Source organism: Medicago truncatula, chromosome 5 (assembly GCF_003473485.1).
Source record: "Medicago truncatula cultivar Jemalong A17 chromosome 5, MtrunA17r5.0-ANR, whole genome shotgun sequence".
NCBI lineage: Eukaryota > Viridiplantae > Streptophyta > Magnoliopsida > Fabales > Fabaceae > Medicago > Medicago truncatula.
In genome coordinates this window covers 7,985,669-8,010,037 of record NC_053046.1, presented here as the reverse complement: position 1 = coordinate 8,010,037, position 24,369 = coordinate 7,985,669, and the positions used below count along the sequence as shown (strand labels likewise).

At 32.7% G+C, this 24,369-nt stretch overlaps 5 protein-coding genes across 6 annotated transcripts; 1 reads left to right on the top strand and 4 right to left on the bottom strand.

The window, feature by feature from the left end:
* Positions 1-1,567: 1,567 nt before the first annotated feature.
* On the bottom strand, positions 1,568-6,434 carry LOC11406524 (soluble inorganic pyrophosphatase PPA1). Of its 2 annotated transcripts, none has more exons than XM_024784461.1 (9): positions 6,194-6,434; positions 5,142-5,288; positions 4,608-4,636; positions 4,277-4,342; positions 3,370-3,477; positions 3,200-3,265; positions 2,567-2,687; positions 2,068-2,149; positions 1,568-1,919 (listed from the first exon to the last, which is right to left on the bottom strand). In XM_024784461.1, the coding sequence occupies exons 2-9, from the start codon at positions 5,266-5,268 to the stop codon at positions 1,877-1,879; spliced, it is 642 nt and encodes a 213-aa protein (XP_024640229.1). In that variant the 5' UTR covers positions 5,269-5,288; positions 6,194-6,434; the 3' UTR covers positions 1,568-1,876. The 2 variants fall into 2 exon arrangements, with proteins under 2 accessions (XP_024640229.1, XP_003612058.1); XM_003612010.4 differs by lacking the exon at positions 6,194-6,434 and adding an exon at positions 6,119-6,192.
* A 6,311-nt stretch (positions 6,435-12,745) lies between these two features.
* Positions 12,746-17,378, top strand: LOC11407543 (putative F-box/FBD/LRR-repeat protein At1g78760). Its single transcript, XM_024784695.2, has 4 exons — positions 12,746-12,799; positions 13,159-13,815; positions 13,912-14,204; positions 16,931-17,378. The coding sequence occupies exons 1-3, from the start codon at positions 12,746-12,748 to the stop codon at positions 14,005-14,007; spliced, it is 807 nt and encodes a 268-aa protein (XP_024640463.1). The 3' UTR covers positions 14,008-14,204; positions 16,931-17,378.
* Positions 16,261-18,141, bottom strand: LOC11405660 (replication factor C subunit 3; the record flags this gene model as incomplete). Its single annotated transcript, XM_024783504.2, has 7 exons — positions 16,261-16,430; positions 16,624-16,669; positions 16,777-16,851; positions 16,946-17,015; positions 17,207-17,302; positions 17,403-17,539; positions 17,935-18,141. Coding segments are annotated over 7 exons (693 nt in total), but the record flags the coding sequence as incomplete, so codon positions are not given.
* Positions 18,142-18,201: 60 nt separating this feature from the next.
* Positions 18,202-20,417, bottom strand: LOC120575764 (uncharacterized). Its single transcript, XM_039834627.1, has 4 exons — positions 18,834-20,417; positions 18,632-18,742; positions 18,524-18,556; positions 18,202-18,384 (listed from the first exon to the last, which is right to left on the bottom strand). Exons 1-4 carry the CDS (start codon positions 20,148-20,150, stop codon positions 18,202-18,204), a joined length of 1,644 nt encoding a protein of 547 aa, XP_039690561.1. The 5' UTR covers positions 20,151-20,417.
* Positions 20,418-22,019: 1,602 nt separating this feature from the next.
* Positions 22,020-23,894, bottom strand: LOC11410094 (isoflavone reductase). The gene is made up of 5 exons (XM_003612005.3): positions 23,481-23,894; positions 23,265-23,399; positions 22,888-23,125; positions 22,587-22,790; positions 22,020-22,364 (listed from the first exon to the last, which is right to left on the bottom strand). The coding sequence occupies exons 1-5, from the start codon at positions 23,694-23,696 to the stop codon at positions 22,201-22,203; spliced, it is 957 nt and encodes a 318-aa protein (XP_003612053.1). The 5' UTR covers positions 23,697-23,894; the 3' UTR covers positions 22,020-22,200.
* Positions 23,895-24,369: the final 475 nt, after the last annotated feature.

Here is a 24,369-nt window from a genome sequence, read left to right as displayed (position 1 = left end):
ATGTGAATAAACTTATAAAATCCAAATTAAAATATAAAAAATGACTGAAATATCTTCAAATATACAACACTTAGTCATTGATTGAATCTTTAATGGTTGAAATTGATATGTAAAAAATTTATATTTAATTCATATTTTGTTAGAAATTATAAATTTTTTTGGGGAGAGATTGTTATATTATTGTTCATATTTCTACAAAATTTCATTAAAAAAATTGAAGACTACTCATGAGTTGACTTGAAAAGTAAGGATTAAAAATGGTGATAGAAAGTTTATTGTCGACCAAAAATCGAAGAAATTTTTTAACGGGATTAGAATAAAAAAGACGTAGAATAAAAATACGGAATAAACTGAAATCATTGTTATCTATATTTACAAAATAATCATCTTTCTTTGTTTAGTAAATAAATAAGTACTTAACTGAATTAAAAAAAAAAACTAACTAGTTATATTTAATTAATATTTTTTTTGTCTGATGAAATGACAAACATCACCAAGTTACACGCACAATTGTGACGTCTTTAGTACGAACCTAAATAAAAGTGTTCAATCTAACGATATTGATATTGTCAATTAAATTTTATATACATATATCCCATTAAATGTTACTACTCCATTTATGAATATTGATGATTTTAAATTTTGACAAGTTAAAAAATAATAAATTGAGTTGGGTAAATTCAAAAGAGAATTGCTCTCATTTGATAAGCTTGAATTAACAAAAAAAAAAAAAAAAAAACAACAACAAGAAGATAAGCTTCTCCATATTTGATAAATTTGTCTTTATCTATCTATTAATCAATCATTTTCTCTAATCTAAATAATTTTTTTATCACCAATTTCTCTTTTATACACAAAAGTCGCCGCATAGTAAAGGTAGAAAATGTATTTCGAAATGGGAACGAGACTGGTTGAAGGGTTTGATTTTTTTTTTTTTTGTCTAGTAGCCTAATGGCTAAAATTCACTTTATAAAGTGAATAAGTGGGATGTCCGAGGTTCGAACCCGACCCTACATATAATAATATTTGTCCCTACCAACTGAGCTATGCTCACAGGGACAAAGGGTTTCATCGTTATAGATGAAGAAAATTGCTTTTCCATTCTGATTTCTAAAGTTCGACCAACCCCAAGACAGAGAATAACACCAAGGCCTCTAGATGATTTTATATTATTATTTGGCAGTCTTAAAATGAAGTTCATGTGTTTGTATCTCCTAATGCTTATGTAAATAATACATTTGTACTGAATGGTGTGGTTTCCTATATTGCACCCAAGTTATGATGGATCAAAATACCGACTGATAAACACAGGAGATTTGCAAGAGTCTGGTTGAGAGTGATGCGACTCAACCGGTGATAGATAAAAGTATGGCTCAATAGATGCAAGAGACCCCACTTGATATGCATGATGCATGTGTGTTATGGTCACGTGGTTAGAAATATTTCAAAATCTTCAACAGTCTCCACTGTCCAGCACAGAGAGAAAAATATTGTTATGGTCACTTGATAAATATTGTTTTGACATCTCTTTTGAGTGTACACACACAGAGAAAAAATAGAGAAAGGATAAAGGGCAAAAGAAAGTGTGAGAATATTATTGATTTAATAACGATGACATTACAAACAAGAACATAATTATGACTTTTATAAATCAATGCATCAAAATACTAGAAATGAGCTCAGTACTCGATGGCAAAACTGCAACCTCAAATCAGAAGATTTAGATACTGATGCTTGCGCTTGTGCCAGAGACAGAGCAGCACAAGTGCAACAAAACGATGATACAGAAATAACATTGTGTATGGAGTTTAGTTTTATTCTCATTTGTATAGTAATTTAGAGATCATTGCAACTGGATATGCAGTTTCTAAAGAAGTCACTTCCTTAAGCTTTCAACTATGTAAGAAGCATAGAGGTCCCTGAAAAAGAAAATATTCATGTAAGAAAATTGATAAAATAATTCATCCCCAAGGGAAAAGTAAAATCGTTCAAGATTAAGGCTGAGAATCCAAAACTAGATTTGTAGTACGAAAAAGGTGGAGATCATGGCAAAGAAAAATAGCTCACATGGAGTACTTGATGGCATCAACGGCAGACTCAGCTGGTAGAAAATCGTCAACATCAACTTTTTTGTTCTCATTCTTCTTGTCTAGTGTGGCTAGCTAAGGACACATGCATCAAACTAGAGGATGTGGTAATGATAGCATTGACAAAATAAAAAGTTTTCAAGTATTTAAAAAGGTCATATTCGAAAGGAAAAATTATCATTGAAAAATAGGGGAGACGTAACTCTTTCAACCTGAAAAACTAATCAATCATGGGTAAAATTGTCAACTATGTAACGACATGCATATGTATGTGTACTAATCCAAATGTGTGCACACATGGCAAATGGCAACGGTAAAAATTTTAAAAACAATTATTTTTGTAGCATATAACTTTTTGAAATGATCAATAAATTTAACCGTGTTTTTGATTAAAAAATCTAGTATTTCTTCAAATTTAACCAGTGCCCCAAGTAGATTTGTTAGAAGGATCCATAAACTAAATGCAAATAACAGGATACAATCCTCAAAGAATCTTCTTATTTCAGCCAACCGATGTGGAGGAAGCTCTTTGATGTCTGTGTAATGGCGGAATTCAGGGTCATCAGCACAAACTGCTATGATCTTGTCATCCCTCTCACCCTGCACCACAATTCATTATAAATATTCTTTTTCTTAAATGTTATTTTGATTAATTGGAGAAAAAATGATTGAATTGTACAACGTTGATAACCAAATGACAGAAAAAAGGAGAGAGTAAAAGTTACAGTCCACTACTGTTTTTATTTAATCCTTCTAACGGTGTTACCACATACATAACAAATTTCCTTTTGTAGCTCCAAAACTTGCAAGCTCATTCATTCATAACACCTCCCTAATTAAAATAGAACTATGGTTTGAGAAGTTAATGATGATAAATTTCACCATGTTATATCACATACAGGGTAGAGCAATGTTTTATCGTTTCAATCATGGGACAACCACTAAGCCATGATTTTTTTAATTCAATAACAGCAAATCAAACAAATAACCAACAAGCTAAAAATTAAAAAGGCTATTGGGTAGCCATCCCCCCTTCCAAACACCCTCACACGGCTCTTTTTCATTTCCCCAAACAGAATAAAATACAAAGATGAGTACAAGGCAACTTCTACCTGGTCAATCATCGGCATTAGTCCAATAGCACGAGCACGGAGGAAGGTACCGGGCAGCACAGGCTCCTGCTCATAACAAAGTTTTTTCAATTTTTAATTCAGTCAAAATTTTGGATAAAAGTGAAAGCAGGCATTTCTGTTAAATATCACATGATAATAAGTGTTGCTACCTGCATCAGAACCAGAACATCCATAGGATCACTGTCTTCACAAATGGTTCGTGGGATAAAACCGTAGTTGTGTGGGTAGACAACCGATGAGTAAAGAATACGATCAACCTAAGGTATTTAGCCCATGAGTTAGTTATGCTTCGGTAAAGACAGATAAAAAAACTCAATACTAGAAACTGTTGCATATTATTATCTATGTATAGCAAGGCAGCAGATGATTCACAGATTAAAACCTAAAGCACAATAACATGCAATCATAATCCATTATTGAGTATTCACGGATGCTACAGTTAAAAGTTTTCAATATCAAACAACACGTGTTTGTAAACAGTTATAGCACTCATATCATCTGAAATGCATTTTGAGGGCTGCATTATAACTTATTCTGTGTGATTCCACTTGAATATCAAATTCTTCCCTTTCATACTATTGGGCTTCGTGCACGGTTTATACAATGGTCCATCTACGGATCTACTATAGGTTTTGATATCATCTGACGTTTTAGGTCTAACACAACTCCACAAAACCGGTAGGTGAAATGAGGATCATGTAAGTTTTGTAAACTCTATTTAGGACTCTTATCTCTAGCCAAAGTGGATCTTGTCATTTTCCTAATAAGCCAATACTAATATTTAATACAAAAAAGTTTGCTCCTAAGAATTCTGACATGTTAAGTAGTGAAGCTTGCAAAGGCAGTTGGCCCTTCATAATCATGGATTTTTTTTCCTAAAGAACATGTAGGAGTTTTAAACATTTTAGCTTCAAAGTTGAAAAAGTCCCAACAGAGAGTGAAAAAATGGTAAATGACAATACTATCCCCTTGCAAGAAATTACTTTATATCTAGCTATTGAATCAAGCTTATGGAATGGAAGAAGGCGAATTTAAGTAGCAAATAGGAAATGACACCTTTATAAGTCCACTTGTCTTGTCCAACTCATACTTAACCTTGCTTCCTTTGCCAATTTCAATCACCTGCCATGGAAATACATTTATTTCACTAAGAAAATATGAACAGGAAACAAGAGTTCAGTGGAGCAATCTATCAGGTAAAATGTAAGATTTGAAGTTCCAGATTGCTATTGGGTAGCCATAGTTTGATAAATTGCCAGAAATAAATTAGCATAAGCTCCACAACTTGAATAACCCTGCGCTTAATGTTGCTGCAAGTAACATTTCTTACAAGGAAATTTTCTAACATTTTATAATTCAAGTTATAAAACAGCAAATGAAAACTTACACAGTTGAAAACTGATGGAGCTCCTGGCCCTGCATTTATAAAAAAACATCTGAGTTTTCAGCAAAATGATCCTACTTCTATATCTTTTTATCAGTGTTAGAGAAAGACGACTTATTGAAACTACACAACTGTTTCTTTTGCATTATGAGGAGAAAATGGAACATAGAATATGGGAATGTTTAGATTGGCTAATTTGAGATTATCTACTGGCATAAGCTTTGTGAGACTATTTGGGAGAGCTTAAGAAAACAGCTTGTGACGTTGTTCATAAGCTGTTTTCAGCTTATTTTCATAAATTCTCCAAGATAGCTTATGAAAAAAGCTTATAGCTTTATGCAAAAACAAATCTATCTTTTTCTAAAGAAGTAGCTTAAACATAAGCGCTTATCATGATAAGCGCATGTACTATAAGCTGCAAATAAGTTGTTTTTCACGCACAAACTCATTATAACTAAAAAAAGTGACCCTCCTTCAAAAAAAAACTAAAAAAAGTGACCCAAAAAAATATCCACAAGGTTACTGTTGTACTTGTACCTATTTCTACATCATGCCAAGGGTGAGCAGCAACAGTTCTCCGTGACATTGAAGAAAGTATTCTTTCATTGAGCTTAGGGTGAGGTAAACTCGAAGACCATTCATTTGATCCGTCATGGTTAGCCATATTAACTTTGCAAACAATACCTACAAGAGCATAAAAATCTCACACATAAATACATATAGAAGAGGCTATAAGTCTAAATCACCGCACTATATATTGCAGTTAAAACAGTAGTCAGAAGAATACATTTCATCTTTCTTTTTTTATATACAAACTTAACTAGCAAAATATCCGTGAGTGGCGCAACATTGGTTACTTTATTGAGATACACAATATCCAATCAAAATCAAAATTTTATCAATTCACTCATGAATCTGTATAGAATTGAAATATAGCTAATAAAGAACCATGAATCTGTAAAGAATACAATTGTATACAGATATTGGTATATAAAAAATACAATTTAATTATTTTTTGATAAACACAACTTAGGGCCTGAATTGGATTGACTTATTTTTTAGCTTATGTAAATAAATAATGTTAATTCATAAGTTCTCACTTATGAAAATTGTATCTTTGTAAACTGTTTTTTCTCAAACAACTTTGACAAACTTATGAATAATACATAAAAACTTAGTTATTTGCATAAGTTGTTATGCATGAGTTAAAAAAATAAGCCGATTAAAACGGACCATTAATTAGATGCTGCAAAAGAGCTATTAACAAATTTGATATACACAGATAATGATCATATAAAAAGAGCCAAAGTAATTCAATTAAGTGTGTCTTCAGTATCACAATGAGTTTGTCAGAATCACAACGAGAAAGGGGCACAGTGATATTAAACATGCACAAAGTCGTGATCATCATTAGATGCCAAAAACACCTTTTTAACTAGTTATGATCTGAAAAATAACGCGATTTAAAGGCGTAACTAATATTGAATCAAGAAGAAATGAAAAGAAAAAAGTACCGAAACAATGAAAATTGTAGTGTGATAATTTCAATGATGTATGAATCTAAAGAGTAGAGAAGAGAAATGACTTACAGAGTGGGTGAGTGAGAGTTTGGCGATGGCGACTAGGGAAGAAGAAACAAGGACTTAGATCAGCGGCGGAACGTTGAATTAAATATGTATCGTGTGATTAAACCAGATTTTCAATCGGACGGTTGTTAATGGAGATGTGAGGTATACCAAATATTCGGTCGTATATTTCGGACACGGTCTCAGTGATGTTAGGCATACATCATTTCCTATACTTCCCACTACAAATTTAAAACTACTAGTGCTCCTTTTTCGCCGCCTAGTGATGTTAGCACACATTTATTTATTCATCCAAAATCCAAAGAGAAATGATCCTTCAATAACTATTCTATTCTGTGATAACTTTTGAATAACTACTTCTTATATACAGATGATGCATTTTTTCTATTGTTTTAGACCAATAAAATAAAAGAAAAATAAGTTTCTTACAAAAAGTTATCATCAAATAATTATTCAAATATCATTAGTCTTATCAAAAATAAGAAAACTATTGATTTTAGCCATCTATAATCATTAACAATTTGTTCATCCCCTTAAAAAAATTGTTCATGTGAGCTTATTGATAAGAAACATTACCTAATAAATGTATGATGATTACATGATAAATGTAGAGGTCGGAGCTCATACGTTTATTCCACCATTTGTATAAATGTTTTTTTTACTACAATGCATTTTTCATTGTTGAACCCAATGTCGTTAAAAAGTTCTTTCAATTTTATTCTTTCACTAAATTATTACTATTATTATGGTTTAATTACATTTTTGATTCCTTTATTTTGGTATGCTCACAAAATTGATCACATTATTTTAAAATCACATAGTTTTGGTCCCCCAATATGAAATATGACACAAATTAGATAAGTTATCATCTTTTTAATGATGTGTCACACATATCGCTGATATGGCAAAATCCACATGTGTAAATCAAATTTACATGGCGTTTACGGTGAGGATTATGCCATATCAACTACATATAAATTTAATTAAAAGGATGTCAACTCATCTAATTGTGTCATATTTCATATTGGGGGATCAAAACTGTGTGATTTTAAAATAAGGGGACCAATTTCGTGAACGAACCAAAATAGAGGGACCAATACTGTAATTAAGACTATTAATTTTGTTTACCGATCAAATAATATAATTATTCCTTAAAAAAAATCAAATAATATAATTAAAAAAGTTTTTTTCTACGTTTCCCCTTGATGTTTTGGGGGTAATTTACCCCTTTCAAAGAAAATTTTCACCTTTTTAATCTTTATTGTTAAAATCAGTTACCATTTTCATCTTGAGAACATCAAATTTCTTCGACTCTTTCTTTTAACATGTGATATTCATCTCCTTTGTTTCATAATTGAATCATATTTGTTATTACTATTTTGATTTTTCTCACAATTAGTTATCATTTTTATCTCAAAAACATTTAAGTTTCTTCATCTCCTTCATTCAACATGTGATTTCTATCTCCTTCATTTCAGAATTGAATAATATTTATCATTATGGTAAATTACTCATAATTCATCCAAGGATAATATAAGCTTCACCAATTAAAAAACCAAAATAAGAAACCATTTTACCTTTGTACCAAAATAGAAACATTCACCCTTTTACATTACTTTTTTTTTTGGTTACATAAGGGCAATTCACCCTTTTACATTACGAAGCAAGACATTTTTGATATTGACGTTTCTTTATTTTGGTTTTTTCCTTCCGTTTCAAAAATGGAAGAGTGTCTTGCTTCTTTCTTTCACCATTATTATGCACGTTGTGTCCATCTCAAATATAAATAACTTTTACTTGTTAGACTGATATTAAGCTTTCATCCATCCAAAAGTCAATAAGTATATTGGCTACTCATGATAACTTGATTAACCAAATGATACAAAAAGAGATGTATCCTTAATATATTTATTTTTTGCCACCCATGACTTGATTAATCAAATTATATATAGAAAAGCAGATATCGAGTTATAAACACTATTTACAACGTAAAGTTTTAAAAATTATTAAACCACCTAGTTTGCATTTTAAACGTGTATAAAAAAAATGCGTGTAAAATATAGATGAACACTCTTTTTTTCATACCACTTTTGTATACATTTATGTGGGAGGTTATTTTGGTAATGTGAAACAAAGGATAAGTAGTTATTTTGGACCTACATTATCACATGTTGCATTTATATGTGGAGGTTTAAGGGGTGTATGCCACCTATGTGTGTCTATGTATAAGCACTCCTATTTTAAAGATGAGGATATGTAATATAAAGAGTGACCCGTAAAACTTATTTATGAAAGAAACATGGTCAACAATCAATATAGAATAGAATAGAAACTGTGAATATTTTAGCAAAAATGGACATAATGAATGGCAACGATGAGAAAATATTGGTTTCAAATAACAAACTACCAACCAACTTTTCATTCCACAATGCCTGCTAGAAAAGTGTTTTGCCACATCACCAAATTGATTCACAGTATCTATCACTTAGATTTCAACAAGCAAGAAAATAACTGTTCACACCATATAATTTCAAAATACTTAAAAGTTACACGATGATCTGTGGAGTTCAGTTCCACCACCTTCCCTCTTCTTCATATACTTTTTGAAAACATGGCAGCTTACAATTCAAACTCTTGTCCTACATACTTGCAAGTGAATATTGTCAAGGCATCTTTATAAAGTGCATATACCAACCATGTCCAAAATTAATCTCCCTACCATACGCCAGTAATATGGTATTCTGAAAATATCAACAAAAGAAATTAATCATATGTAAAAAGTGTTCTAAATTAAAAGCATTGTATTGCTAATAAAAATACAATCCACAAAAGTAGATTACTAATGCTATGGCAGAAAGCAGTACAACTACAATTTATAGAACACACATAATATAAGTTGTTCGGAACACAAAAATTGAAATAAAAGAATAATAAGAATACAAAAAATACAAGTGGACAACACATACTCGAATAAACACACACGGGGAGGGGAAAATATGGTGATTCGGGTTCAAACCCGAGGTTCCACATAAAATGTCCTCACCATCAACGGGGAGTGTTCTCACCATCAAGAAGACTGAGTGTATGCTGAATCAAAATATTAATTTATAGATCGAGGAGTTACAAAATTTCAAGAATTAACAAGATCTTTTATCTGTCGATCTTCAGATAAAGCTTTACTTTGTAACAAGGCTTAGGATGCTTAATAAACAAGTGCAACCGAAGAAAAAGCTAATAGAAAAAATGAAGAAAATAACTTATACTGAATAAATGATTAAGAACAAGAGAGAGGTGTCTCTTCCAAGGGTTCCCTTCTATAAAGGATTACTCCTTTCACAAAAAAGCTATCAAACATACAAACTTACATATCCCCTCTAACAAACTAAGCTATCCTCTTACTAACTAACTGCCTAATTGTACCTAATCCGTTTCCCTTTAGAACGATGTCTAAGCCCATTAGTGTGTTTGGGAGCGATGAATTGATGTGGAAGAATTTGCTGGTCTGATCAATGCATGACAAACTTTGACAACAATGTGTAAGAAGTTTGTATGAGGATCGAGTGGAAGAACTGATTGATGGAAAAAGCGAATGCAAACAAATTCTAGATGTTCTTGGTGACACAGTGCTGTCTTATTTGTGTTTAAATGTTACATATATTGTCAGGTATAAAGGGATTGGGAGGGTATGCATTTGGAGCATTGGAATGTAAGAATTGTGATGACAGATGCAGAATTTTTTTAGGAGCGACATTATCTTGTGATTATATTAGTTGTTTGACATCAATTTTTTGCATTGTTGATGAGAATGAGCCTTGCACAACGACTTGTCTACTTGCGGAGATAAGACTGCATATATTTACTTTCTTCAAAATTCACTCGGTGGGAACCTCATGCACTGATCCGTCCTATTTGTTGCATTGTTGATATAATTGTGTTTTCATGCTTTCTCATCACAGTGTGCCTTCACTACAAAGAAAGACTTTGGCAAAGAAGATATGACCACCAATTCAATCCTAATTGTTTGAAAAGCTGATCTTTATTATTAGTTCATCTTTGCCTCCACCAATGATTGTACATTTCATTCATTCAAACCGGGATATTAAATCAACTCTTTTTTTTTTTTTTTTGTCTTTAACTATCTGATTTTTAAAGGAAGGAGTTCTAATAATCATAAAATCGGTCGAGAGGTAAGTAAACTTTGGCAAAAAATTATTCCTAGCAGGATTTAGACTCAAAATCTTTTAAATTGCATTTCGTCATTAACTAAATCTCATTAACCACTTGAGCTCAATCACTTCGCTAATACCAAATGAATTTTTAATAGAGGGCCTAGATTCACACGAGAAATAAATAAGTATAGTTACTAGTGGAGCAAAATTCACGAGCAAAAGCCTGGTCATGTCACCATCAGCAATTTCATGCGTTTTGTGTCATATGCCACTAGTAACTTACCAAAACGAATTTTGGTTTCTCATTACAATCAATAAAATTAAAAATGCTTAACCAAATATTCTGCCCCTTTACTTGCCAGTAGTAAGATTTGGATAATTGCATTGCTTTTCCTTTCTTTTTAAATGATGCCAAGTAATTGTTAGAAATTCTACACAATTTGTTTTGAAAGGATTCACATTGGATATTTTCATATGATTTGTTCTTATTTACACACTTTATAGAAAACTTCATTCTAACTTTTTATTTGTGCTTCAGACAGGAACAATCATTCATCATATACAATCTAGCTCACACCACAATACTATCAGACCGACATATCATATATAGCATATTAATTAATATTCATGTAAAAGACACAAATCATCATCAAATGAAATATGTGATCGGTATGTATAGAGAAACACTTATCGAGAAATGTCAAACACTTAGACATATATTTCTTTACCTTTGAAATTAATCCATAAATCATCTCATTATTTTCACTTTAAAAAATACATATTTTCCCCCATTTTGAAGCCTATTTTGATGTATAATGCACGTAGTTTTTCCAAATTCTAAAATTAATAGTTAGTTTTAATATTTAACGATTAATTGTTTGTTTTTAAGAAAAAATAATATAATTTTTAAGTTTGGAGGACATTTTGCACATAAGTGCAAAACTTCATGGAGATATTTGCAAAATGTCATGTTCCTAAGAGAAAAATTTGACGGAAATTAGGGATGACAATTGGACCCAGGCCCAATTGATACCCGCATAAAATACCCACAATGGGTAGGGTAAAACCCCGCTATCATGGGTCTGGGGACGAGTCCGGGTAATACCCACAAATTTAAATGGATATGGGCACGGATAAGGGTACTATACTGCCCAGCCCCGCAACCCCGCATATACATATTTATTTAATATCATAAGTAATTTATTTATTTTAGTGTATAATTAAATAATTAATTTAACTATTTAAGCCTAAACTAAAACTTAAACCAATAAACTGCTTAATACAGTAACAACTCCATTCTGCCGGTGTGCAATTTTTTTAGAGATATTTTGAATGTTTTTAATTTGACTAAATACTATTATTCATATTATTTTTTTAGTTAATTTTAAAAGATTTTGATCATAATTTTATTTCAATTGTGATGTTTTTATTGTTTTTTCATAGTTAAAGTGCGGGTAATGGGTGCGGGTATGAGCACTTAGATACCCATAGGGTATGGGGAAGGGCACTAAAGTTGTTGCCCACGAGGGTACGGACACGGGTACGGGTAATTTTTAAAAATGCAGGTATGAGGATGGGCATTGTAGTACCCTACCCATTGGGTAACCATTGCCATCCCTAACGGAAATGGTAGATTGATTAACGTTGTGAATTTTCAAGAAAGTAATTAAAGTTTTGTTAATTTCAGAGGGGTAATTAACGAAACTTACAATTTCAGAGTAATTCCCTGTTTACTCGTTATACTATGAACTGTGAAGCCCGAATACGTGATACGATATGGATACGATACTGCACCGATACGCCGATAGAGAAAAATTTCAAAAATCAAGATACGATACGGCTGTGATACGTTAATAAAAAAAAAATTATATAATTAAATGTATTATATAATTATAACCAATTTTTTAATATGCAAGTATATTAACAAACACAAGAAACCAGGCTCGTAGCACATTAATATAAATATAATATTGACGATTAAGAGAAAGGGAAAGATGCAATTGGTTGTGTGGTGTGGTGTGGGTCGTACGGGCACCAAAGAAAGATAAAGGAAATGTATATATATTATAGTAATATAATGTTTTTATTCTTATTTTTTTTTAAAAAAAAAAACAGAAATCAAAATAATATAAAAAACATAAGTATCCATGCGTATCGTGATGTATCGGATAATTATTTTTTAAAAAATAAAATTTAATATTTAGATACTCTCCGAATACGTATCGGGCAAGTATCGGTGCAGGATACTCAATGAATACACGGTACGTTATGCATTTTAAACTATCGGGGGCTTCAGAGACTATGAAGAGGTTGAGGTTCTCTACTGGTACTACCCTTACCACTGCCACCATATTGAACACTCACACTTTATTTGTAGTTGATTTCAATGAGCTATAACCACCGTGCAATTCCACTTCTTGAGTCTCAAGATTCGCGCAAGGTATGTCTTATTCATTTCCACCTTTTTCCGTTGCTTTTATCTGTTCGAAAACTCACCGTAGAATCGCTTTCGCTTGCAGAAAATAATCCCATTTTGTTTCTGTTTCATGCTTAGGTCCTTTATCACAATGTCAAATTCCGATACTCAGATACCAAAGAAAGCAAAACTCAGAGAGATTGAAACTAAAGACACGCTCAGCGACTTACCCGAATGCATTATCCTTCACATTCTCTCCTTTTTGAACGCCAAACTTGCGTTCTGTCTACCAGATGGAAGAATCTCTGGAAGCTTCTTCCCACTCTTAGATTCTATTCTACAGATTTTCGACTTTACAAGAATTTCACCAAATTCGTGTCTAGGGTTTATGTCTTCGCAATTCCTCTATCACACTGCAGGCTCTCGAATTTAAGCGCGAACGGGGTCGCTTAGAGCCTCACTTACTCAAAAGGATTGTGAATTATGCTATTTCACACAATGTCCAGCGGTTAGGACTTTGGTTCTATACTGTTCTTGCACATATTCCACCGACGATGTTTTCATGTCATACTTTAACACATCTTAAGCTTTCTACTTACCCTAATGGAGGTCATGAAACATTGTTTCCAAAATCTTTCAATTTGCCGGCACTAACTAGCTTGCAACTAGAGAGTTTTGGATTTTGCCTTGGTGATAATGATCGTGCTGAGCCTTTTTCGACATTTAACAAGTTGAATAGTTTGATCATTACCAATTCTACCTTGAGTGGTGCAGGAACCCTTTGCATATCAAGTGCTACGCTTATGAACTTAACTATGTATACTCGTTTCCGAAGATTAGACTCAATTGAGCTATGTACTCCAAGTCTTTGTACGTTTGCTTTTATCGGTAGTCCTCAGAAACTCTCCAGGAGCTATGTTTCTTCTCTTAAACATGTAGATATTGAGATAAACAAAGTAGAGCCTCCTTTGTTTCTATTAAACTGGCTGCAAGAGCTTCCTGATATAAAATCATTGACGGTCACTTCAACTACTCTTCAGGTACTTTTAACTTACCATGTTTTAGGCTATTTTTACTTTCTTCTTAAGACGCCTTTTTATTTATTCTAATTTGATCAAAAATTAATTATTGCTTAGGTTCTCTACTTAATTCCTGATCTGTTGAAGACTGACCTCCCTTCATTGGGTAACTTGAAGTCATTGAGAGTGAAAATGGTGAAACTCTCAAGTTAATTAGGGATGTCATGTTACAGAAAATCAAGTCAAAGAAAGAAGCTGCTAAGTTACGAAAAGCATTTAGAGATGGATTGAAACCATCTTCACTCATACCTGATGGAATAGTGGACTTCTTGCTTCAAAATTCACCTTCGGCAAAAGTTGACTACATAGATTTCTCAAGTCTACCTCTTAGAGAAATACATATATAATTGGTATTTTTTTTTTTTTTTTCCGTTTCCTTCTCTATTTCTGTTTCCCAATGTCTCTTTGGCTATAACTAATTATTAGTGGATAAATTACGAGTCTCTTGGATAAAGAAATAAATTTTACATGTATACTGACATGATTGTTTGTCTAGTCTCAACTTATCGATACTATGTGAAAAAGTGTCTGTATGCGTGTGCGCTTTGCTTCTTTAATCATTTGTTGTACCGATTTGAATTAACTTCTAGCTTGTAGGTAGTTCACAGCCTGAGAGCATTAGCTGGCATCATGTAAAAAAGCTTGTGTGCATCTTGAATCACTTGTAGAACGATTTTGATTTAGTATATAGCTTATAGGAATTTCACAATTGAAATAAGTATCAGTTTTCCCAACAAACAAATAAGTCCTTAAAAATTTATTGATATTCATGGAGAAGTTAAAATGAAACTTATGAAATATTTAAGGCACAATGCTGCATAAGTTCATTTTATTTTGTGCGCAGTTATTTAAAAATTTCCCTGTCCTTTATAAGGTTATCTCTTTCTTTTTTTCTTTTTAAACAAGTGCCTGCTTGTTGAAACACTTACGCAAACTAACTTACAGTATTCTATTCTTTACTGTTGATCATATGATTTGCTTATAATGTTATCTATGCGACTTTGGTATTCACAACTTGCACTACCGTACTGGTCCTCAATCTGAGTTCAAGTTGTCAGTCCCCACTTGAACTTTACTTATGAAACATAAAATGGAGCTTCTGGTGCATTTGTAAATGCAAATGTAAGAGTCTGTGTACGTAGCATAAATATCTATACGATTCAATTGATTTCTTGCTTCTTACATGTAGAATCGGCCCAAGGCTTTGCAAACAAAGCAACTGGTTCAGACCTCATTTTTTATTATTCAAATAATGGAATTAATTTTATTAGTATTTTATGCCTCATCGTATTAATTTCACTCACTACTTTAGCAACTAATTAATTGAGTAAAACATTACTCAATCATTTAACTATATTTAATATTTTTTTTGGCAGAATTTAATATTTATTTTTGTAGTGTTTAATATTGTAAAAACTAATAAGACCTATAAGGCCTCTAGTTTGGTTGTTAGTTTTGATTCACCACCAAATTTTGGATTAGGCCTGAAAGTTCGGTTATGACTGTATATAACAGCCAAATGAGAGGTGATTACTGATTACCACGGGTGAAGAAGCTCTGCAGTTCCAGCCTAACATTAATTATTTTGCAATATCAATACTGGTAGAAAAGCCAAATGCTGTTTGTGTATATGTTATTTGATGTTCTTCCAAGGGTGTTTGGGCTTGTGTTACGAATATGATTACCATTTACCTGTCTTTGATCATTTTATTGAAATCAAAGCCTTGCTTCCTGAAATTTAGAGATAAAAAAACTGGTAATATAGTTTGAATATCAGTTCTCACTTGTCTGGTAGCTCCCACATTTGTCAAGTTTAGGTTTGTTTTGCTGGCCTCTTGGTGAGATTAATTAGGATACATCTTACTAATAGACTTGTTTCAAACTCCTGGACATGATGTACCTATAAGTAAACACTAGCTTGTTCTCTTTTCTTCTCTGTCTAGAGTCTTCTTAACATACCTCATTTGATTTTAAAGTTGATATTTGACTTCTATTTTGTTTTGGGTGTTAACCTCCAGTTCCCAGGGGAAAGGGGCCCTGGTAATTCGGACTCAAGTAAGAATAGCCTGACCAAGAATTGTTCCTCCCAGGAATCAAACTCAGGTCCCCTCGAACGATTCACGGTGGAGCTCATTAACCGCTTAAACCTAATTGCTTGGTTATATTTGATTTTTTTTTTTACCGAAGCAAGAACTGCCATTCAACTTATTATATTTTCTGTGCATGCATTTTACAAATAAATTCCTGATGCAACTTACATATATTACCTACACAAGTAGCTAATTGATCAGCCTGTGATGCGAAAAAAAGATAGATTATTGTTCACAATATTAGAAGAAGAAACTGATTTCAGTACTTTTCTTTCTGATCATTTCTACTAAAATATTTTCCTTTTGATAGGGGATATGGAATCATGTTCTTTTACTGAATAATTAATTGGTGTTGCTCACATGATATGGACACTATTAACTCTGTTTGAGTAGGAATTCATTCTATAGTGACATCCATGTTAATCTAAACATATTGCCTACTGCCCGAGCTTCTTCTGTATATGCTCATGAACTTGGCTACAAATTCTGTATATAAAAGCATATATTAGTCAATATTGTGTCAAAAGCAGCAGATTATTAGGATACAGATTAATAGCTGTTTTCCTTTTTTTTTTTGAACAATCAATAGCTGTTTTCCTTAATCCTCATGTTATTCCTTCTAATTAGTCTATATGGTTAGTTTAAAAGCAATTATTTAATGTTTGGTGTGTAAAATTACCTTCTAATTTTAGTAAAGCTGTTGTTCCTGGTGGGAGTCTTCTGTCCTGTTAATCATAGAGTATTTGGTTACTAATTTACTAGAAAAAGTCCTCTTTTATAACTTACCATCACCGCCTTAAGACAAGTTATAGAAGGGGAAGTCATTACTCACATAATAAGCATGCCAGTAGTAGAGCTCCCTTTTTAAGCCAGCCTCAATTCTTCTTATGAGCTGCTCCACAAGTTTCTGAATGTTTGAACAAAATACCATTAGAAAATAGTGTTGGATAAATTGAATAAACTCTTCATGGCTTCTTTTGAAACAGGTACTGATTCATTACCAGGAGAATCAATCTGGGGTGGACAAAATCCAGGAGAAGCATTTGAAATTTCCCTCGTATTGAGAGTAAGCTGATAAAACCACAAGAACAATTAAAGTGAAAAATTCGACAACTTTCATGATACAAAATATTGCTGCTTACTATATCAGTCTGGAAATAAGTCAGTTCTAGAAGAACACCAGTAATATGATATGATGATATTTAGCTTCTATTTATCTTTTTTATATTAGAGAAAATAATATAGGAAGTGAAATTTCTTGCCGTGAAAATGATGGATCCGTTAGGATCTCTGTAGCAACTTCTATTACAATCTTCTCCCATCCGACTGGAATTGGTTGTTCTTCTGAAAATGGATAGCTGCCCATCATGGTGCACCAATTAGTCTTTTTTATAGACATGTCAAAATAAATATTTTACCTTTTTTTTGCGCTAATATTTACTTGTTCGGAATTCTTACTTGTGTGCTCTGCATGCTTCAAGAGCTAAGATTGCTTCCCTGAGGTTCTGCTTAGATTTTGTGGCAATCTTCATAGCAAAATTCATGGATAGATCCATTTCCTCTTTATTTGCTATCTGAGTAAGAACCTCAATAATCTGTAGAGTTGAGGGTTCAATTAATTAATTACTTTTTTTTTGTTTTTTTAACTCCGGCTGCAGTTAATTATTTATTAAAAGTTACTAGAAGATGGTTTGATATCAATAAAGAATATTTTGATCTTTTCCAACCTGGAGCATAGGACAACTCAAGAAAGCTGTGCAAAACACAATGGTATTTTTTATTTTTTTTTAATAATGCAAAACACCATGGTATAGAAAAGAAGTACATATAGAATTGTAAATAAGTTCATTATCTGAAATGTTGCAAACAAAGCAAAAGTAAAATAATCAGGTTATAAATCTTACTTCGAAGTGAAATATAACAAAATGTATATCATATAATAATTATAAATGTCAGAATACTGCCTGTTTCTAAATTGTTTTATGCTTACTTCATGAGTTTGAGGAGCATCAACATTGATAACTTTGAACCGGTTTTTCACTTGTGCAATAATGTTTTCATCATCTTCACAGCAGAGAACTAATTTGCATATATCTGAATAACGGTCTATGATCCATTTGATCAAGTGTTGGATGTTCTCTGCAGCTTTCTCGACATCGTAAATAATGATTACTGAAATAAAGGGAATCCAACCACATTAGCCAGGCTCACATGAAAGGATAAATCTGTTTAAAAAGATAAACATGCATTTAGACAACTAACCTTTATAATCTGACTTGAAATTCACATTACTTACTTCAGGGGTAATTGCATATATATTGCTAATTTCTTTGATTAATCCCATCAAAGCATATTTAGCATTTGGTTCTGAATTTACATTGACCTCCATATGATGAGAACTGGACGTTATTGGAACCGATACTTTCATGGTCCTTTTGTCCTATCATTGTAGTAAAACAAATACTGTAATATTATGGCAATGGATTGGAGATGCAACTTTTTTGAATTGATGATAAATAATGTTTTTATTTTTTATTTTTGACTAAACTAAAACCTATAAGAAAATAGGGAAGCTCTACCTGAATAGGGAAATGTCGTAAATCATGTGACAGCTGCAAAAGGGTTTGGTAAGGTCAGCATAGGAATCCAGAACATAAGTAGAAGGAAAATTATGAGAAGAAACATACATTACAACATGCATCACCATATATTTCTCTAAGAAAAGCCATTGCTAGGTCTCTTTTCCCAGAACCAGAGGGTCCTTTGAGTAAAATATGAGGACAAGAGCCCTGTGACACCTGAAAAACAAGGTACACCGAGTTCAAAATTTACAATTAATAACAAATTTGCCTTAAATTTCAGAAAACTTTGGAAAACACACAAACATACTAATTCCTTGAGTAGTTGAGCTTCTTGTTTGTTGCAAATGAAGCCATCAAGTGAAGCTGGTTTATGTTTATCTGCCCATAATTGTGGAATGCTTTCCACAATTATTGCCCTCTCGATCAATGAAGCTTCATCAATGGGTCTGCGTTCAGGCGATTTTCTTGAAATCCTACAGTTTCCTGTTCTCATCATACAAGCAAACCATGCATCTTTCTGGTTCTTTTTTCTGTTGGATGTGAATTTCCTCATGCTTTCGGTTGTCTTTGTACTAGCATCACTTTTCACACTAGAGTTAGCACTAGGCTTCCCAGTTCCACTTCCCTTTCTGATTGATGTGGCTGCCGATGTTCGAGACAACAACACATTACTTGAATAGTTTCTTGGCATATTCATATTCATACCGTGTTTACCACTTTCACATGGGTTGGTAATGGGATTAATGGTGGTGATCACTTGTCTAGGGCTAAAATACTCGTATTGTTGAACTTTTTTTGGCATTGAAGAATTCTTCGCTTGCAAGGCATTGCATTCACGAGAAAAGAAAAGATCACCTGTTTGAATTGAGTCTGTACTTTCGAGTGCTGATGAATAATCATCAGTAGGGTTTTTTGATAGTTTCACCTCTGCTATCATTTCATTGATTTCTCTTTCTTTAACTAAACCTGTTTTGAAAGGAGATTTTTCCCTTTGTTTCAGAGTTCTCGCAGTGTTTTGCACTGTTTGTTGTTGGTCTCTCAATCTTGGAGCAGTCACTGCTCTCTTGTAGTTTGATTTTGTACCCACTCTATCCATTTCTAGAAGCCCTGAACTTGCTTTCCTATTTTCATTATAAGGTGCTCTTTGCTCACGGTTTCTGTTATAAGGAGACAATGTTCTTCCAATGTCAGGCCTTGGCAAAGGACTCATATTTCTACGTGAGTTCACACCTGTTATGTTTGTTAACGAAGCATCATCATCATTACCATCAACATCATAATGATTATCATGTGCTACGCGTGGCCTATAGGGTGATTTACTGAGATGTCTTCTTCTTGGTTGGTTAAGAACTGAACCTGTTATTGAAGGTGATGATGGGACTTCAAATTCAAACCTTGAAGGGTGTCTCTTGTGGAGTGTCATAGGACTTTTGTTCCTTAGATACAAAGCTTTTGTTTCTTCTGGACTCAAAGTCATGTTGTTCTTTCTTCCTCGTTCATGACGTGGAGTGTCTTGCCACTCCGTCTCTGTGTCTGATGGTTCATATCCGCTACGTCCCTTCTTTGTAGAGAATACGGCACTTGGAGTTAGAGGAAATAGGTTATCCAGTTGAGTCTTCTCCATTAGAGAGAATGGTTTTGAGATTGATTGCAATCAAAATGAGCTAATGAAACTTCTGAGAAACAAAAGTTTGTGACAATGCCAAATAATAAAAAAGAGGGTTTTGAGAATAGAGATGCGATGGTTTCTAAATGATATGCATTGGTGATGATAATGATGACAACGATGTTTGATGAAAAAAATGTGTCTTTTGGTCTTTCATATTTTTGGCAATTAGTATATGTTATTGTCCTTTTCCTTTATGGTTCGGACAGTGTAGATTACATGGGAATTTCGGCTCATTTTTGTCAGGTGCCAGCATTTGCTAAGGAAACTACAAACTTGGTTATTAACGTTCTATTTTGCTACTTTAACCTTTTTTATAAATAGGCTTAGATAAATTCACCTTTTTATTTTACTGTCTTTTGTCCATACCTCAGTCTAATATTGTGGTGCAACTTTGCATTAGTGTATATTTTTGGTTGGTAATGGTATCAAATGCACCATTTTCAAAACGGCTGTATCATTTTAAATAGGATTTCCCACCGGAGATAAATGTTAAAATGGTAAATTGCTAACACTCCTCATCGATCATTTAGTCACTATTTAAAATGTTAAATGATACAGCCACTGGAGAGGAGTGTTAGCAAATCATCTTACAACTTCTCATTTAGTCATTGGTACGAGAAGTTGTAGGATGACTTGCTAACACTCCTCATTAGTCATTTAGTCACTAAAAGGCAAATATGTTCATTCTAGACCCTTGGATAAGTTTTTCATTTGGAGAGTATGATGAGTATATGTTAAAATGAATGTGACATTCCCACACGGGCACCACATCATAGATGCCATTATACCAGAAAATATTCGTGGAATTTTTCTATTGTTAAACTGTAAATGACTAGTTTGCCTATAACTAGAAAATTATGGTGACTAATTTTGTAGTTAGTAATTTATTAGCAGAATTGGTTTCTACTTGATTGAAAACTCAACTACTTTTACCAAATGTCAAACCACTGTCTGTAACAATATTACGTAAACAACATTTGTTAAAAGAACAGAAAAGCATTCCAAGACTTACAAATAACAATGGTTGAGAAGATGTTTGGAAGACAATGTTGGACAATATTAATAATCTTTAGGTAAGGAACATGTAATGAAGAAGTACGGAAGGAAATTTTGATGGACCAAGTTGATCTTATAGTGAATGAATTAGTGATAATATTAAAGTATAGGTCTTGTTAAAGAGTGCCTCCGGGGCACTCCGGGGCACTCTTTAAGCACTTTAAATAGTAAGTTTTTAATGAAAAGTTGTGTATTAAATGCATTGGTCTCTTTGTCCCCGAATTTAACTCAATTGGTAGAGATATTGCATAATATATGTAGGGGTCGAGATTCAAACCTCAGATACACCAACCATTATCATGTCTATCCTCAGCTTTACTAGCTGATGCTATTGGAGTGTCCTTTATTAGGACGTAGTTTTTCTTTGCTTTTTTTTTTTTTTTTCTTCTTTCTTTTGTTTTTTTTTCCCTTCTCTCATGTAACAAAAAAAAAAATATTATGTGTGTGACTTTAAATGTGGTTAAGATAAAAGTCAAATGCTTCTATTGATCTAAAAGTTGTGATTTGGTGAGTGTAAAAATATTTTTACATTGTCAATGCATATATATAAACAAATTCCTAATATTTCTATTTCTTTTGTTCTTATTTATTTTTTTAGTTCTTATTATATTTCTACTTGTCTAATTAATTAGTGAATTGATCATAGTGTGAGTCCATTTTGCGTGCGTTTGATTATTTTTGGAGTTAGCCCTTTACAATAACGCAGAAAATGAGCAGCCACAAATAATAGAAGAGTGATGTAAAACTTTGAACAAAGAGACAAAGATGTGCAACCAGTGGAACAGAATACAATATTATTTTAATTTTGCAAAATATTACATCAATTGGGAGGGATTTAATGAGAACAAAACTAAACAAACACAAGAAACATACACAGATGTGACACAGTCTGTGAAACTATTAAAAAGAAATCATCTTTGTCTTTTTGAACATTCCCAGGAAGACAAACTTAGACAAATTGATTCAAATATTCATCAGCAGTGGTGTATGTGACATCAGGATAGGCTTCAGAAGCTTCAATATCTTTGGTTGGATCAATCTCATAAACTGCATCTCCTTTTATTTGTTGTGAATGATACAATGCCAACAAGTAGTTATGAGGAAATGAAGATTCTGCATAGCAAGTAACATATTTCATGATTAATTTTACAAAATTGTTGTAAAATGACATACATGTCACTCATAAACACTCAAAGATTAATTTTGATGCACCGTCAGATATTGTACGCTATTAAAATAGATATAATTAAAATCAAATATTTTTAACGATTTATCAACTATGATTAACGGTGTGAAAATTCTTAACAATATTTGTCAAGCGTTTATTTTACTGACCTTGAATATCCTTGAGAACTTGTTCCTCTGAAACATAAGTTTTCTCAAGAGTCTTTCCGATCTTTTTCTCCCAAAGAGCAATAACCTCATTTTGGGTCAAATAATTTTTGGGGAGTCTTATATGGACAGCTTTGTTCAATGTGTTGGGATCATTTGCTGCTTTAATGGTAAAAGTCCCAACATCAGCCTCAGTGACATAAGCTCCTGAAAAAAAAAAATTAAGGCAAATGTTGAAACAATTGAATGATGTATGTTTAGTAGAATACTAGTACTAAAACTGTTTTGTGAATAAGTTTGCTACCTTTCACATTTCCATCTCCAAGAATGACAACTTTATCCCGAGGAGGATCAGTGACGTCGAGTTGAGCCAAGTTACGTAAGAAGTAACCGGTAAAGGCGTGGCAACAAAGGTAAGTGTAAGGAACTCCTTCAGCTTCAATTACTCTTCGGATACTCGCTTTTTCTTCAAAAACTTGTCTAACTGGCTCAACTGCCTCGTGACGGTCCACGTCTAGCCCAAATTCGGATGGGAAAAATTTCTGTAGACACAAGAAATTTAGTACCAACATTCAATATAACAAGCCGAAATCTAACCAGCAAAGGAGCTATTACTTAATAGTTTATTTAGATTGACTTATTTGAACTTATTTAGTGTGGTGTAGTGACAAATTTGCTCACCTTAACGTTTCCAGCTTCTTTAATTGCTTTAATAATCTTGACCTGATCCTCAATTAGTAGTCTACCAGCAGCACAAATCACAATATCAACTTGCTTGATTGCCTTAACAAGAGTTTCATGATCATTTATATCACCCTGCAGAGTCAAAGACATATTGATTAGAAAAATTTAATTAGTATAAAATATAAAATTATTTCAGAAATTGAAATCACTTACTTCAAGTAGAATAACTCCTAAAGATTGGTAATTATCAATAAGCTCTTCCTTGGTTTCAGGATTAGCAGCTGTAATAAGCTTTGGCTTGTTAACATTGCCAGGTGTTTTTCTAACCAAAGCATATGTTGGATTTCCTGCTTTAATACTTGCCCAAACTATGTGTCTTCCAATAGCTCCTGTTGGTCCTAGGATCAGGATTTTGTTTTCAGTTGCCATTGGAAGAAAAAATAACTTTAGTAAAAAAACAAGTGTGTTTATGTGTGTCTGTTTTTTCTTGTTCTGAGTAAGTTACCAAAGTAGTAGTGAGTGTGTTATGAATAAACTATACTTTGTTTGATATTTATAGGACTAATTTGGATTGCCACCAACTTCCATCTATCTACTACTCTCTGTGTGTTTTGGTGACCAAATTTAATAATATTCCATTATTGTTGAATTAGAAGTAGCCCCTGTTGGTCAAGATTGACACCTTCTCTTAAGTCTATTAACTCCGCATAAAACATACTACTAGTCAGTTGTAATATATATATACAAAAAACTCAGCTTACGAAAACAATTTGGTTGAGTATGTATCCATCGTATCATCCATCTATAATCCAAATTATCGATGATACATCTAACTTTTTAAGGATTTTTTAATATTCAACTTGAAACCTATACTTCACAATTTTTCAACAATGACACCACACAACCTGCATGTTGAATTTCTCTTCGTTTTTTTTAAGCAAAAAGTAAATATAATAAATAAAAAGAAAAAAATACAAAGAATTTGTCTTCATTTGATAGATATATACAGCTATTACAAAAAAAAATGTGTTTAATCACTCAACATAAATTGTTCTTAAACACTTAGAGCGCTTGAAATGAGTTTCAATAGATTGTTAATTTT